This window comes from Talpa occidentalis, unplaced genomic scaffold (assembly GCF_014898055.3).
Source record: "Talpa occidentalis isolate TD23 unplaced genomic scaffold, MPIMG_talOcc4v2.1 talOcc4.5, whole genome shotgun sequence".
NCBI classification, from domain to species: domain Eukaryota; kingdom Metazoa; phylum Chordata; class Mammalia; order Eulipotyphla; family Talpidae; genus Talpa; species Talpa occidentalis.
In genome coordinates, this window is record NW_023604861.1 from 120,837,083 (window position 1) to 120,853,558 (window position 16,476).

The following is a 16,476-nucleotide window of genomic DNA, read 5'->3' on the forward strand; positions in this document are numbered from 1 at the left end:
CCTGGGCCTCCCTGGTGGTGCAAGGGGTTAAGTACCACACTACGAAGCAGCTGCCTGTTCTGTTCCCCACTCTCTCTGGTGAATCCTCTCACCCCCCACATCTCCAGCCTGTACCCCAGCTTTTGTATGAATAAATAAATAAATCTTAAAAAAAATTGACCACACCTCTGCCCACCTATGAGGGATGTTGGGAAGTAAGAGAGCATCATGTATGCATAAGTATTTTGTGATTTGTGGAAATATCAGAGTCCACAAATGCAAGCATGTATTATAAGTGTGCAATATATTAAAATTTCTAAATTGTTTCAAGAAAGTTATATTAGAGATATTACTTGAAGGTTAATCTAGGATGGCAAGTGGTGGGAAAGTCACACTGAGGGGTAAGATAGCTATGGATTTGGACACTGCCATGGAGTAGAAAAATGAACTGGTACAAGTTGTTTTATTTGGGGGGCAAGGGGTTCAGTTTCCTTTTCTGTAAGAAAGGAGCATTCAAATAAGCAATTTTTGAAGACATACCAGTGATTCCAAGCCTGTTTGAACTTTTGTTGAATTCGTAGTCTTCACAACTTTCAAATGTGTTATACTCTTTACAAAGCTAAAAGGAAACAAGATGCTTACGTAATGAGCCCCTGTCTACCTGGAATGACTGCAATGTTTGCAATCAGACAGTGGTATTTCTGTGGCTTCCTCTTGTGTATACGGGCAAGGTATTGTTCGTTGCCTAACAGCAACCGGACCTTCTTAACAGACCCCACTTTTGACCTTTTATTTTCCACATTAGCCCACCTGACTCAGAGGCAGCTGTTTCCATTCCCAGCTCCAAGGCTGGGTTCTGATTTATTATGATAATTGCATCTCTCTGGTTTGTGATTGATTCAAGAGTACAGTTGAGTCAATCAGTGCATCATATTTCTCTGGCAACATATTTCCCTATCCAGGGATAGGCATGTGACTTGAGATGGACAATCTGTCTAAAAGAAGGTCTTTAATTTCATGGTGACAGGGCTGAAGAGAGAAATTTTGCCTATTCTCAACTTTTATAGATAAGAAAGCAATATTTTTCTGTTTCTACACACAGCCCAATCAAGAGGAAAACCAGTGTGATGAAAACAAAACAAAACGTAAAAACATACTAGAAGAAGGCAAAATCCTTGAGCCAGAGTTCTGATCAGATCATGCCTGGAGTTGGTCCCTGCCTCTGCACTTCCAGGTATGTGAGAAGATCCATTTCCTTGTGTTTAATCAATTTCAAGAGGTTTTTTGTCTGATACAGCAATGTAGACTTACATGGAAATCTTTTCACAGGACAAAATGTTCTTTCTGCTCAATAAGGGGAATAATTATCATTGGGAATAAATGTGGCAGAACAGCTCAGCTTGAGAATTTCTATGGAAGGCCCCTGTCTCTCCCCTTCCTTTGTATTTTCCACTGTGTTGAACAGCACCATGAATTGAGCAGATGTTCAGTTACTTCATTTGAGGAGGGCAGAGTAAGCATTGCTTGTGTATTATTCATATTCTACTCCTGTGCCTGCCCTATATAGTGAGCACCAAATACATATGTTGACTATTTACAGCTGCAATGAGTAGTATGTCAGGCATTCTTGGCAGGACATTTGCCTCCCTCTCTGGCCTATTTTTCCAGTTGGGTTCAACTGATATGTCTACCCCCACAATAGGATACCCCTACTATCCTCCATGTTTCACCTACCATTGGTCTAAAAGGAAAACTTTCCCACTCTGAGTGACTTTTGCTAGCAGCAGAGCTAGCAAAGCCAAAATGATTTACAAATGCACTTTTCACTTGGGATTTCATTCCACCGTACCTTTGTAACTTCAGAAGAAAGATGAGAATGGGTTTCTTTGAGGCGTGAAATGGAACTGTGACTAAGGCCTCCCACCACTGCCATCAGGGTGTTAAAATTTTTGAGTTGAAGAAGTTTCTGCAATAAAAAAAGGTTAACATCAATACTTTGTAATGATGTAATGACCTTTTTACGAATTATAGGTGAATGCATGTGCAATTTTAATAACAAATTCTGGGTTTATACTTAGTAAAATAAGTCAGAAGAAGAAAAACAAAAACCAGATGATTTAACTGACATGTGGAATATAGATAAACAAAACAAGGGAACAGACAAAACTAAACCAAAACAACCCCTAAATATGATTGTAGAATTGAGATTACCAAAGTGGGGGAGTCAAGGCATGGAGAGTAAAGTGGGGGAAGAACCCAATGGACTATGAAGGAGGATAATAGGTTCTTGGGTGGTGGGTGTGTTGTCATAACAAATATCTGAAGAGTTGTGAGCCTACACCACGGTAGACCAATGTTACTTCAAAAAATAATATAATTTTTTTAAAAATCTGGAAGATTTTAATAAAAAGGATCTAGGAAGAATAATATAAATTTAAAAATAGAGTCCATTAGAAAAATATATCAATTATTTCACAGAAAAACAGCTACATTAAATGTTTCTAAGTATTGCTATTTGAAAGTAGATTTCTTGCCGGAGACTATTAGACATCCATGAGTAGTTTAATGTCTAATAGTCTTATATTATCAGCCCCAACTCCTCAATAACTTTTCTCAATAGAGTGAGTGAACATATATAGAATCCTTTAAGTATCCTGTCAGCAGACATACCTTGGCAACATTGATAAACTTTGTGATGACTTCTGCCCTTTGTTGTGGGGTTGGTTTGCTAAGAACCATCAGCTGGACCCACTTAGAGATTCCATTAAATAAAGCAATAGATCTCTCCAAGGTTGGGTTATTCTCCAGACAGCCATGGATGACATAACTTTGGTAATCGGTGAACTTTAAGAAAGGAATATTCAGAGACTCTATATTATAATGCTATCTTTGCAAAGTCAGAAGTTGAAATATTGCATGGTAGAGGTGAGATATAGTTTAAAGCAACATAATAATTTCTTACATTTCATATTTATAATAGCATCATACAGGTTTAAATACACATATACCTTACACATGCTATTTTCCTGCATTTTATATACAGACACATACTTCCATATACAGACACATACTTATTACACATCACAATATTGATGGGAGAAAAGGGTCAAAACTCTCAGTCATATTCCAGTGTGTCCTGATTTTGCTGGATCATCCTGACACACTGCTAATATACTAATTTCTGGGAACATCCCAGTCCATAAGGATCAGTATCTCCAGAGGGAAAAACTAAGAATTTCCATTTTTAACTCCATTTTTAACCAGTGACCCCAATGGTCAGGCAAGTTTAAGATAAAATGGTATACATTGAAAAAGAGGAAAACAACAAAATATATATAATGATTTCAACTCAGATTTATTTTATAAAGTTTTTCCAAGGGAAAAATAAAAACAAATAGCTGTGGAAGTAAGGGAGTTCTTTATTAAAATAGACACATTTCAGGAGGTCAGCATGGATATCCTCAATGCATATGAGACTTCCATTATATGACCTGTGCAGGGCAAAGCCTCTTGTGTCCTGCTTGTAGGGAAATTATTAAAGCTCTCCCCAGGTAGGCTTATTTAGAGAAAAGAGTCAGTCTTTTGGAAAACCATACTTCTTTGCAAGCACTATTTCCCTGGTACCTTGGAAAGGAGGTAAGAATGGGAGTATGGAGGGACAAAGACAAAGGCTATCTGTGAACCACTGTGAAAATATTATCATAACAAGTGGTTAGTAGGTAAGTGGTGAGGAAGAGACCCCAGTCTTGAGGAACTAAAAAGGATGTAGAGAGGGAATGATACTAAGAAGAGAAAAGGAAAGTTGCATTCAGGATCTTTGTGTCTGGGAAACAACCTGAGGCTGAGATTCTCCTTAAAATCTAGAATTCCTATTTTCAACGTATACCCCTATTTAGGCATTGCTACAAATCCAAACTTAAAGAAATATTTTTCTTCCAAATATAGGGCCTAGTAAAACATGGTCACTTGGGAGAAGTCAATGGAGCTAATAAACTCTGAATGGTTAAATCTCCACTGAATATTTAGAAAATCATGCTTTCATTTTATGAAAGGAGACATTGAAAATAGCGATAGAAATACAATCCTGAGCCATAAAATAAAGACAGGCTAATATTTTTCTTTGGTTAAAAGGGATTGTTCCCGTGAATTAAGGGCACTTTTCCAGGGGAGCATACCGACAGGGGCTGCCAACACTTCAGTGCGCGAAAACGGGGCTCTAGGGAAAGTTGGCATGGTGGTTGTTATCCTTGGAAGACTAAATGTTACGTTTCGTACCGAGATCCTTCTAAAAGATTTATGCTCCAGAAAAGTGAGGTGCTCAGCCAATTCAATGGGCTCCAGATGGTCAAATAGAAGACAGGCTTTTCCCTTCTTGGATATTTTTTTCCTCTGTGTGACTCTTCTCATCCAGTCATAGGAAGGACTATTAAAAAAAAGAGTGAGTCGGGTGAATGTGCTGAAAGCCCATTTCACTCAATGGAAGTTATTAACCTACTGACTCTGTAACTCTTGGCCTGCTTCCAGGGGTTTGTGCAAAATACATGTCCTGTCCTTCGTATCTAAAGAGAAAGCCACTGACCCATTGCCAACAGAACATAAGGAGTTGTTTTCCAGACAGGGTGTGTTTGCACTGATCCATCCAGAATCTCTTGTTTGGTCTTTCTTGTGAATAGAAATGTTTAGATCATAAAAGAGAGGCCAGAACTAGGCATATAAATTTGGGAGGTTATCAATGTACAGATGGTGATTTAAGGCACATGGAAACCCTCAGAATTGCTTCTCACAGTTCAGCAACATGTGTATTACCTGATGAATCTGCTGTAAAGAAGGAGACCTGAACCTCCCTCCCAGAGATTCTGATTTACTAGGGATGAACCCGAATAATCTGTATTTTTAACAACATTCCTGATAATTCCTGGTTTTCTCACTTTTCATCAGTCTTGAAGAAATATTCTTGAAAAATAGAATATGAAGGCCTAAGATATAACAGAATATACTCGCAAGATGGATAAACAGGCTTAGGGTAATAAAAGTTTTCTCTGTGCAAAGTTAACTAGTAGATTAGCACCAAATTCCTAGTAGCTGAACTAACTAGTTCTTGGCATATCCCTGGTAAACATTTGCACAGCTTCAACCCCACCTCAGAAGCATGTGCTACAGTGCTTCTCAAACTTGGATAAGGGAATCTTATTAAATGCATTTTCCATTCATTAAGTTTAGGATGAGGCCTGAGGTTCTGCATTTCTATCAAGCTTCCAGGTAATGCCAACACTGCTATCCACAGATCACACTCTTTAGTGACAGAGCCAGAGGAAGCTCTAACTAGATTCATAGTGAATACCTAAGTACTGAGCATCCATTATGTGCCAAATGTTTTTACATGCTATCTTATGTATTTATTGTTCATAATAATCCCATGAGAAAGGTACTACCCTCATCTACAAATAAAGAAATTGAAGCAAGGGACTGTGCTTATTCCTCAAAGAAGCACACCTTAATTCTGAAATGGTATTGATTGAAGTAAAGTGGCTCATCACTACTCCCTCCCCAAAACAGCAGGCTCATTATGTCTGAAAGAAACTTGCCCCCTCTTACATGCTGGATATGTCGATGAGGCTGATGTGTTTTTCATATCCTAATTGACTAGCTACTTCCCGGAATTCTTCAGTCATACGAATCAAACCAAGATCCAAATTAAACTCTGCAGGAAACTTCAGAATCCAGTACCTGAAAGGCATCAAATATTTTTGATGGCTGGAGGGGTTCAAGTTAGACTTCTGTAGAGATTATTGCATCACTTTGCAGATTACATTGAACACTGAATCCAGAACCATGGCCTAGTTAGCAATCCCCTGTTGCCCTCCTTCACACTGAATCGCATCCTTGCCTCCTTCAGTCAAGGACCACAGTCTGCCACTTTCCCTGTGAGCCTCTTCCTGACTCTAAAACCACAGCTGAGAGGAAACACTTCCCCCAATTCATGGCCAGTAGGTGGAAATGTCTGTGACACTCACCCTTTCTGAGAACCGATTTCATTCCCTAATTACAAATAGGGTACTGAGCTGCTACTTGAGCTCTATCTAGTCCAAATGCAAGATAAATTCAGGAATAGAGGAGGGCCATTTTTTAAAGATGGGTCTAAGTCAATTCTATTGTCAAACTAGGGCTGTTGCTTGGGGGAAAGGAAGTAGTCATCATTTCCTACCAGACACTACAAAATGATTAAAATTATAAATATATTCACCTCATGAAGTAGCAGATCTTTAATCGAAATTCATCGCAGCTTTCTTCACTGGCATTTCTATACGTACACAAGTTAAGGAAAACATCCTCATGCCTGGTTTCTTTTGCATATACCTATGGTTATTTGTTCAATTTAGATAGAATTGATAGAACATGGAACACCTTTGTAGGCAATAGATCTCTTATTCAGGATTCATGCCCTGTATACCTACTCCAATTTGAAAATGTCCCTTTCAGGTATATTCATGTGCATGATGTATTGCAATTGATTCTCAAGTCTATATTTACTCTTATTCTTTTATTTATTTTTTTTAAAGATTTATTTATTTATTTATACAAGAACGCGGGTACAGTCCAGATAAATGTGCGGGAGGGTGAGAGAATTCACCAGAGACAGAGCAGGGAGCAGAACAGGCAGACTGAAATACACTGCTGAGGGGAGCAGCGGGCGCGACAGGAGAGGTCTGTGCACCATGTGGGACCCTCTCCAGCCGGCCGGGATCAAGCCTGCGCTACAGAAGCTGCGGACAGCTTCACAGCGCAGTGCTCAACTGCCTGTGCCACCACGGGAGGCCCCTCTTTTTCTTTTAAACAAATATGTATGCAGTTCCTTCTGTGGGCCAGGCACTATGCATATGCAGTGAACAAAGAATCCAAAGGGAGGAAAAACTAAAGAAATGTCAATTCATGGGCAGTTTCAAATTTTTACAAGCTGTATTTTTTGACATTGGACTTTACTGTGCCTAAACAACCCTTTTTATTTATATTTTATACATCAGCAGACATACCAATGATGAGAACAGTGTTTGTGGGCACATTCATTGGACTGTGTTTGAGCATGATGGGGCTAGGCTGAGTCTCTCTGTCCTTCCCTGTGGTGCTCCCCGCCTATAGCCACACCATGGAGCCCCTGGAACACTGATGACTGGGGTCTTGCTCACTTCCGGGGGCCTCTGTTCAGATGAATTTCCCCTTACTCTCTCTGCTATCCCTTTCTGTCCTGGGATCACGGAGAGAAGGGAGGGGAAAAGTGGAAGGGTAGGGAGCTTGAAGGGAGCAGATAGGAGTCCCTCTTGGCCTTAATAACCCTAATGGACCCTCTCCCTCTCAGTTTCTCCATTCCCTGTAAGGCTTCTCATTCTTCTGCAGGACCCCCTGGGCTTGAAGTAGGCAGGGACTGCAGGAGCCACCATTAATGATTATATAATAAACATTAGCGCTTGGAGAATAAAACCTCCTTAAATATTTGAGACTATTTTGCCATTTTCAGTTATTTGGCTGTCAACTACCTTTCAGGACTGCATTATATACAAAAGTAGTGAACTATTAAATGCCCTTATTATAGAAGGGTTCTAAAATTAATCAGTCAACAAATTACAATAAAGTTGCTATAATATCGTGACTTGCCCTTAAGGAAAAATGTGCAAGTGTAAGTGGTTTGTGCCAGTTGATATATTTGTGTGACATTTCTACATGTCTAAACTGTATCTCTAGGTCTGCCATTTTGCCATCCTAGAAAAAATAAATTAGGTCTTGAATCAGTGTTAAATATACTTTCATTTACTACCAGCAGAAGTGTTTGACAAGTTGGAAACATTTAGTCTACAGCCATTTTATCTCATATCTGATGATTATTTTTAAGTAGCACCAAAACATCCAGATGGACAATCAACTATTTGTCCATCATCCAGATATTTTGTCTAGAAATCTATGTATATCCACAAAACAGCTGGGTAACTGACTGAAGGCTGTGCGTCACTACTTATTGGTTTTGGTTAGACACCCTCTAAATATAGAAATTGATTTATGATTGCAAAAATTACACAGTAGTTGAAAAGATATATGCAGAGAAGTTTTTCTGCCAGTTCAGTGGAAGATAAATACCATCGATGCATCAGTAGAACTATTCTTGGCAAATAACTATTATTCAGCTCTCCATTGTCATCTGTTAAAAAAATAAAATGAGAGGTGAGGAGATGATAGTACTACTCTTTTTCTAACATCAATAGAGAAACATCAGTGTCAAAAATTTCTTACAGATTCAATTATAGTTTTCCTTTCACTACTGGTATTTCCTTGCGAGTTAAGTGGGTAGGTCTCACCCTCACCCTGGCTTAGGGTTGCTAGACTTAGCAAATGAAAATACACGGGCACCTAAGTAAATTTGAATTAAGATAAACCACAAATACTATTTTACTATTAGTATATCTCATGTATTATTTAGGACATGTACTAAAAATGTGGTTTATCTGAAAATTAAATTTAACTGACCATCCTATTTTACCTGGCAACCCTATTCTAGTATAACTTTCTGTAGTGATCAGTTCAACAAGGACTAATCCAAAATGTTGAGGTTGATACACAAACAACATGGAAAACATCTATCTGTAGAATTGATAACCTGCAGGAGATATATGACCTATATGAAAATATAAAAGGCATCAGTCTATGATAACCACACTTGTCTAATTCAAATAAACAGCATATACTGTGGGTCATAAGAAAGTTACAGTGGGCTGTGTAGGGGATAGGAGTTTATCAGGACTCGTGGCAGGGGAGATCAGGAAGGTATCATGAACATAGAAGATAATATTTGAGATGTGACCTGAAGTAGGGTCCCCAAAAAAGAAATATGATAAAGGCATAGAGATAGAAAGATGCAGAGAATATTCCAGCAGTATTAGGTGGACAGTGAGCCTGGCGTATTAACTGTAGGCAGTAAAGGGAAGAAAATGCAGAGAGTGATAGTGGGGTGACAGATTGGGGTCAATCAAAAAGGCCTTACATATCAAGGAATGGAGATTGAAGTCTGTCCCACAACACTCTTGCATCTGACTAGGGCAATAGTATTATCAAGGCAAAAGGAATGAAAGGAGAAAAGGCTCATACCGAACATCTCGATGCAAGTGCTCAGCAATTCATCTAATGTTGCTGCTTTCCCAAGTCCGCTTGACCCCATGGTTATTAAACCGTTGTCAAAAAACTAGAGACATTTTCAGCATCAGACAGATCATCTCCATAATCATGCAAATTGGTGATGTTTGTGCCTAATGGTGGACACTGTCCTTTCTTGTACTTCAAGAAGATGCTAAAGAAACAAGAAGAGAAAGTTATCTGACTGGAGTTCAAACCCAATTGTGGCTTCATTTTTCTACCTAAAAACATAGTGACTTTCAGTGACTGTAACTTTCTATAAGAAAAATATCAAAATGACAGAGATTTCAGCAGCCACCATGATGGCAAATTCTGCTCAATTGTCCTTTAGTAAATATGGCGCTGAGACCACAGAGATATTCCTTATTAAAAACTGCCCCATTTTGCAACTGACACTTTGTTAATACAGTATTTTAGTCTCTTCTTAGTCTTTACTGATAATACATTCAAGAATATTATAAGCATTATTTGTTTAACATTATTACTAGTATATAGACAGAAATAAAGTTTAAAGTGCAAATGTATTTATGAGAGTTATCTTCAGTGATCATATACATGTTCAACAATTGGGAAAAATAGCTGATGTTCCTACCTTCCCTAATAATAATGTTATTGTTAGTAGTAAAAATGCTAACAATTTGTTGAACATCCACATTATGTGCTAGGCATCACACCAGCTGTTTTACATATATTCCAACTCATAGCAATACTGTGAGATAGTAATTATTATTCCCAGTTTAAAGGTAGGGTAATAGGATTCACAGATATTCCGTGACTTATCCAAAACCACACAATTATTAAGGTCTAGTATCAGGACTCTGTTATAAAATAAAGCTTTGGAGTTTCTCTTTTCTTTTAATTGTTCCCACAAGCGTGGGTAGCATAAATTGTCATAATTTTTGCCTCCTGCTAAGATAGTGTGAATAACATAATTCCTTCATAGCTTCTCTGGGATTACAACATCATTTTATTTTACACAGCAAGTTCATACAGGTCTTTGAGAAGTACAAAAGGCCTCATGCTGTAAAATATTATCCACTTGGGATTATTTAGTAGGTACACAGACCCACTGAGAATGAATTTCATGAACTGTTTGAAGTTAATATCTATTTTACTCAAAATTTATTCAATAATCTGATAATCATTGAGCACTTAACATATAGTTAGGCACTGGCCTGGGCATTGAGGCTGATGAGATGAACAAATCATTGTCCCTACATTCAAAGGATTCATAGTCAATTTAAGAAGCAAACACGTGGATGAACAGGAGAAAAATAAACTAATGTCCATATGTAGAGTTGTATTAGTTCAGTGGGTGTACATACCACACAGTGACATTTGAGTGAGTCTACTCACCAGGCATATAGCTCTGCAGGAAAAATGTTTTCTGTCTATTATTTCTTTCTCATTTTTAAAAAGAGTTTTTAAATTTATCTATGCATACAAGAACTGGGGTACAGGCCAGAGGTGCACAGGGCAAGAGGATTCACCAGAGAAACAGAATGGGGAACCGAACAGGCAGATCCACTGAAACATACCACAGAAGGGAGCAGTGGGCGAGACAGGAGAGGTCTGCTGTGCCATGTGGGTCAGCTCCCTGGACGGGGATTAAACTCATGCTGCAGTGATGGTGATAGCTTGATAGTGCTGAGAGACTTTAACCCCTGTGCCACTAGGGAGGCCCCTGTCTATTATTTCTGTGTAAGAACCATATTCTTGTGCCAAAGATACCACTCTTAGAGCATGAACAGAAAGACTGCTTTATGTATGCAATAAAAATAATAGAAACACTAGATTAATGCTCTCCCACTTCTGCTGCTCAAATAATTCATGAAAGTGCAATAAGAAAGCTGTAGGAAACAAGTCTTTGACATCTTTCTTAAGCAAGTTACTTTATTGGCAAGGCCTTTCCTCACCACCCTATTTAAACCACCACCACCTCCTCTCTTTCTGTGCCCATATCCTACTTGGCATATTCTACCTTGCTACCTGGATTTATTTTTCTTCATAACACATCACCATCTAAAATACTTTATATTTTACTTGTTTCTAAACTCTCTAATGCTGTAATATAAGCGCCATGAATGTAGGGATTTTTGTATATACTTTCTGATGTACTTTCCAACTCCTGAGATATTTCCTCTCCCAGAGAAAATACTCCAAAATAAGCATTTGCTGAATGAATGAATGATTGAATAAGTGAATAAAATAAAAACTATCTAAAGCCTGTCTTTGAATATGCATGTTTGGATGAATATATATATTTATATGTACAAATTTTAAGAGGTTATATTTTCGTTTCTTTTATTAATTTAAGTAAGTTTTTAGTAAACAACACTGGGACAGAAGCTCCTTCCAGCTTACAAACTTTTTTGTTAATTAGGCCCAATAAATAAATATTTTTTAAAAATAAATAAAAGTAAAGCATTTTTAAATCAAAACAGTATACATGCAACATTTAAAATATGACAGTAAAGAAAAAGGAAAGGAAAAAAGTTATCCATAATTTCATCACCAAAAGTGTAATAATGCTCATTAATATCGTGACATGTTTCTTTTCATTTTTCTAGGCATATTAGTTTTGGGGAATTTCTTACAGTAATTTAAAGAAATACATATTGGTTTCACACAGACATATTTCCAGGCCTGAATGAATTTTAATGGCAGTTATCATTATTAAAAAATGCATTGGGGAGGGCCTCCCCGGTAGCTCAGTGGGTTGAGCACAGCGCTGTGAAGTTGTCCGCAGCCTCTGCAGCACGGGTCCATTCCCGGCCAGCCAGGGAGATTTCCACGTGGCGTGATAGATCTCTTCTGTCTCTCCTGCTGCTCCCTTCAGCAGTGTATTTCAGTGGATGTGCCTGTTCTGCTCCCCACTCTGTCTCTGGTGAATCCGCTCAACCTCCTGTGCTTCTGGCCTATACCCCAGCTATTGTATAAATAAAAAATAAATCTTAAAAAAAAATGCATTGGGGAAACAATTTATAGTACTGGTTTATCCAATTTGAATTCTAAGTACTTTGGCGAACCTGATAAAAGAATAGAAAGAAATCCCCAAACAGAATTAAGTAATAGAAACCCCAAAGTAATGGGAACCCAAAAGAATCCACACTGTATTAAAACATTTTACCAAAAACCTTGAATTAAAGTTGTTTTTGGAGATTTTTTCTAAACTTCACCCATGAAGTCAATTAAAAAGAGAAAACATTCAAGATAATTATCTGGTGATGTGTTTTTTAAATCAGGTAGTTTTTTTTTTTTTTTTTTTTTTTTGTTCAGCCTTTTAAAAACCTCTGAATGTGTTTCAAAACCAAAATCAATATATATAATATAAAATACTATTTTAGTCCAAATATGTAGCGAATTACTCAGAACTTCCAAACACTGATTTTGGAATGTGGTAAATCTCTAGATTTGCAGTTTGTTTTGGGGCTCATCATATTCTGGCCCTGATCATTCCTAACTAGCCAACATGAATGTCAGTGTTATTTTAATCCAGGCTGTTCAGTCTCCCAATGGTTTAGGACTTGCTTTAGTGTTGACTGCAATCAAAATTATTGCTCCCCAGCACAGACTTTTTCTCAGAAGTCTGAAAAGGAAATGATAAAGCCAAAATTTCCCCAGAGCTTGAATTATCTCTGAGAGAGAAGTTCTCATTTCCAAAGGGCAATCAATGTGTGCTGGGTGTGATTTCCAGAGTTCATGATGTGTTCAATGAGTAAAAGACTTATATTAATATGACTGGTTAAACCTCTATCTTCAAAAATTCCTTGTGATTGCCTGGAACAATCAGAAATGTGTTTCCAATAATTATTAGAAATAGTAAAAAGGAGCCAATTCCATGCCACTATCCTTGAGCTGATATAAATTAGAACTCCAGAATCTCACTTCAGAAGTTTTAGAGTTTTGAAAATTGGTTATCAATAAAACAGGGAAATGCTGTTAATGCCATTTAAGTAAAATGTCATTAATGTTGGTTAATTCACTAGAGTGAGGTAACATAAAATGTATTGGAAGAGAGTGGAAGAGAGTGAGGTAACATAAAATGTATCCCCCATGTGGCCTGTTAAACACTGGATGTTTGGGGAAATATCTTTTATCTGCACTACCTCTTCCTTTCCAATATTTAAAGACTATGAAGTTGGGGGACATAAGCTAAAGTAGAGGACCCATGTATAGAAGTGACAGGAAGAGCGATGTTAATTTAAAGAAGGGAAAAGGAAATAGAGGAGAAAATTTTGACACAAGAGGGTAGGTAGTAGGGCAGGCAGTCTCGTCAGCAATGGAATCCTATTCCTGAAATCAAGCCAAACTAAGGTAATGACTGTCAGAGATGTTGTGGACTGAATTACCAGCTGGTGTCTAGGAAGCATGCCAAGATGAGAGTGAAGTTTCCCCTGGCTCTAGATTTCAGGATTTAAAGGTGAAACAATATATCTAATAAGTATTCAGCAATCTTGAAATGATAATGGCCATGTTCAAAATTCCAAAGACTATCTTGTCTATCCCAAGGAAAAAACAAATGAAAATACTAAAAACTCTTGAAGACCCTTCCTAGTGGCGAATATATGTATGTATGTATGCATGCATGTATGTATATGTATATGTGTGTATATATAGGTATATAAATGACCACCTATATGTCTTTACATTCTTTGACCTTCATAGGGAGATAAGGGGGTTCTCTAAGTGCCTAAATCCTCTGTGTTAAACCTTAAGGATTAAAAACTAAAGTGTCATAGTATTTGTTGTTCTGGCAATAATCAAGCTTAACTTCCCTTTCTCACCACAGACATGAGATCTGAAAAGTGCTATAATTATATTCTCTAGACCCCATAGGATAACCAAAATTATTGCATTTAATGAGAGAAATAACAAAACTGAAATAGAATTTATTTGACAAACACTAACAATCTGTTAGACACCAGAGACTAAGCAAGGTACAAGTGTGACTGGTAAAAGATGTTAGGGACAATTGGAGAAAAGGATAAATCTAGAAGCAAGATAGATACAATTCTTGCTTTTTTACTCTAGCAATGAATTAAAGTCATAATTACAATAAAATATCCTATGAAAGGTGAGGGGTGCTGACTAAGCCTAGGAGTCAGAGGAATATACTGACCTGTTGCCTACGGAGAATGAGCAGAAAGGAGAAATTGGAATATTTCCAGTAGTTATCTGGTTGGGTTATGTGCCATTCCCTGAGCTTGAGAAGTTGAAGGGATACAGGAGGGGTAGGTAGTTCATGGAGACAAGTGAGAGTTCACTTTTGGACATGTTGAATAGAGATGTCTGAGTCATCCAGGAGGAAATTGTGAGTGAGCTTCAGGATACCTTTTTACAGACTTCTGAATTGACACCTGAGTGTGTGCAAAGGGGAATGCAAGGGGAAGAAAAGAGAGAATTTAATAAATATAATAAGGTCCTTGGGACAACAGAAGTCCTCCCTATCTGTATGTGAAGGAACTTGCCTTGTTTAAAGCAGAGGGTCACCTCTTTGAATGTAACAGCAAGAAAGAGAAAAAAGTGGGTATAGAGCTACGTAGGTCTGTCTTTTTCATGCACGAATTCAAGGAAGTACCTTCTGGTAATTTCTATTTACTCCAAAAAGGAGACAAGGTCATCTCTGTAAGGTATGATGGAAACACATCTGAGGTTTATCAAAAGGATAAAATTTTGCACTAAGATATAAAGAACACAGAAGAAAGAAACCAGAAGTATTGGGACTATTTCCACCTAAAGTAGAAACAAACTTCTGGAGTTTGTTTTGGGAGAAAGTTTATTTTCCCTTATATCAAGATTCTGAAATCATTTGAGCTAATTTTTCTGGAACAACTTGTAGGGCAAGTTTCTTCTCTATGAACCAGGCAGTTCTGCGTTTCTGCTGCTACAGTCTAGTCACATATGGTTTCCATAACTACAAGCCTCAGAGCCAAAACATGGCTGACATTTGCTAGGAGGTTTCCTAGCCTGACTTTCCTTGAAACAACAAAGAAAACAGACTCTATTAGAAAAATAAATAAATAAATAAATAAATAAATAAATTACCTCTGACCTTTTGGCTTTATCTAGGATGTTTTAATCTATGAACTACAGCATCAGCCACAACCCTAGTCTCCATGCTCCCAGCCTGTTTTCCTGTCTCTGTACCATACTACCCATACTCTCCAATACCCGCATTGTCCATTGCCTTTAAAAAAGTCATTATAGAGCACGGCATGCAAGTTTTTCTCAGTTCACTGTTCATATTTGGTATTCTTTGGTTGTTTTTACATTGTTCTTTTGACAAAGTTGTTTCTGTCATGAACCAATTGGGGTAGAAGGAACTTAGGAAAGGAATTAGTGCATAAAGTGAAATTAAAACATTGCAAATGGGTCATAATGATGATCCAGAGAATAAATGAGTCCACATTTATGGGTAGTGGAGCACTATCTCCAATGATTATTTGACAATGACAGCAGGGAGGAACCATATATAATTTTATATTTTTCAGTTCTACATGTTATTTTTTTATATTCTTGCCAGGGATAGATTTACTAAATGCAATAATGTTAAAAATGTTATTGTTTATTTTTTCCTGCAAAGAATTTTGATGACATTAATAAAGCATTAATAATCAACATTTTCCTAGATTTTAGAAAACAAAGTAATAATAGCCTTTTCATATTTTACTTGCAAGTGACAAGAAATGTGAGAAACATAATATTGAGAAAATGACTATGTTATGTTTAAATGTTATAACACAGTGAAAATTAAGTATTGTTATTCTATTTTATGAGGAAATTGATGGCTAGAAGTTAAATTACTTGTCTGTATCATTTTATTAATTAAGTTGCAAAGCAAGGTCCATCTGACTCCCCAAAAATTGCATTCTACTTACTACTCACACAAATTTTAGCTGTTGTTAAGGTTTGCCTGTTAGATGAATTGCTAAGTCTTATCTAGAACAAATATTTACTATTCTCTGTGCTTTGCTTCTAAGTATCTATCACCCACCCTTTTGTCTGCCAATGAATAGCCACTATTATTACAGCAAGCTTGGCAAATTCAGGGACTCACTGGTACCAAATACTGAACAGAAGTCAATAACCAGCTCAGAGGTCAACTCAAAAGGCCCCCTTACATTTTTGGGTAACAATTAAATAACAAGGTTAAGCTACATTTTGATTATTTTCCTTGGTTATTTATATTTTGGTATTGGCAACCGAACTAACTTATTTAAATCTATCTGACTTGAATTGAATGAGAAATGAGAGTCTTAAAGAAGCTCTAGTATTATGATAGAATTCTATCTCCAACAAAGGAGGCATTTTCCTAGC

The 16,476-nt window shown here is 37.3% G+C and overlaps 1 protein-coding gene across 1 annotated transcript in view; it reads right to left on the reverse strand.

Moving 5' to 3' along the window:
* Window positions 1–16,476, reverse strand: part of RASGRP3 (RAS guanyl releasing protein 3) — a 100,231-nt gene that overhangs the window by 33,252 nt on the left and 50,503 nt on the right. Inside the window, exons 3-9 of the mRNA XM_037528247.2 lie at window positions 9,112–9,310; window positions 8,065–8,167; window positions 6,224–6,286; window positions 5,575–5,706; window positions 4,255–4,402; window positions 2,650–2,823; window positions 1,829–1,945 (exon numbers count right to left, since the gene is read on the reverse strand). Of these exons, the coding sequence (XP_037384144.1) occupies window positions 1,829–1,945; window positions 2,650–2,823; window positions 4,255–4,402; window positions 5,575–5,706; window positions 6,224–6,286; window positions 8,065–8,167; window positions 9,112–9,181 (807 nt within the window). The 5' untranslated portion in view covers window positions 9,182–9,310. The remainder of the gene's footprint in view (window positions 1–1,828; window positions 1,946–2,649; window positions 2,824–4,254; window positions 4,403–5,574; window positions 5,707–6,223; window positions 6,287–8,064; window positions 8,168–9,111; window positions 9,311–16,476) is intronic.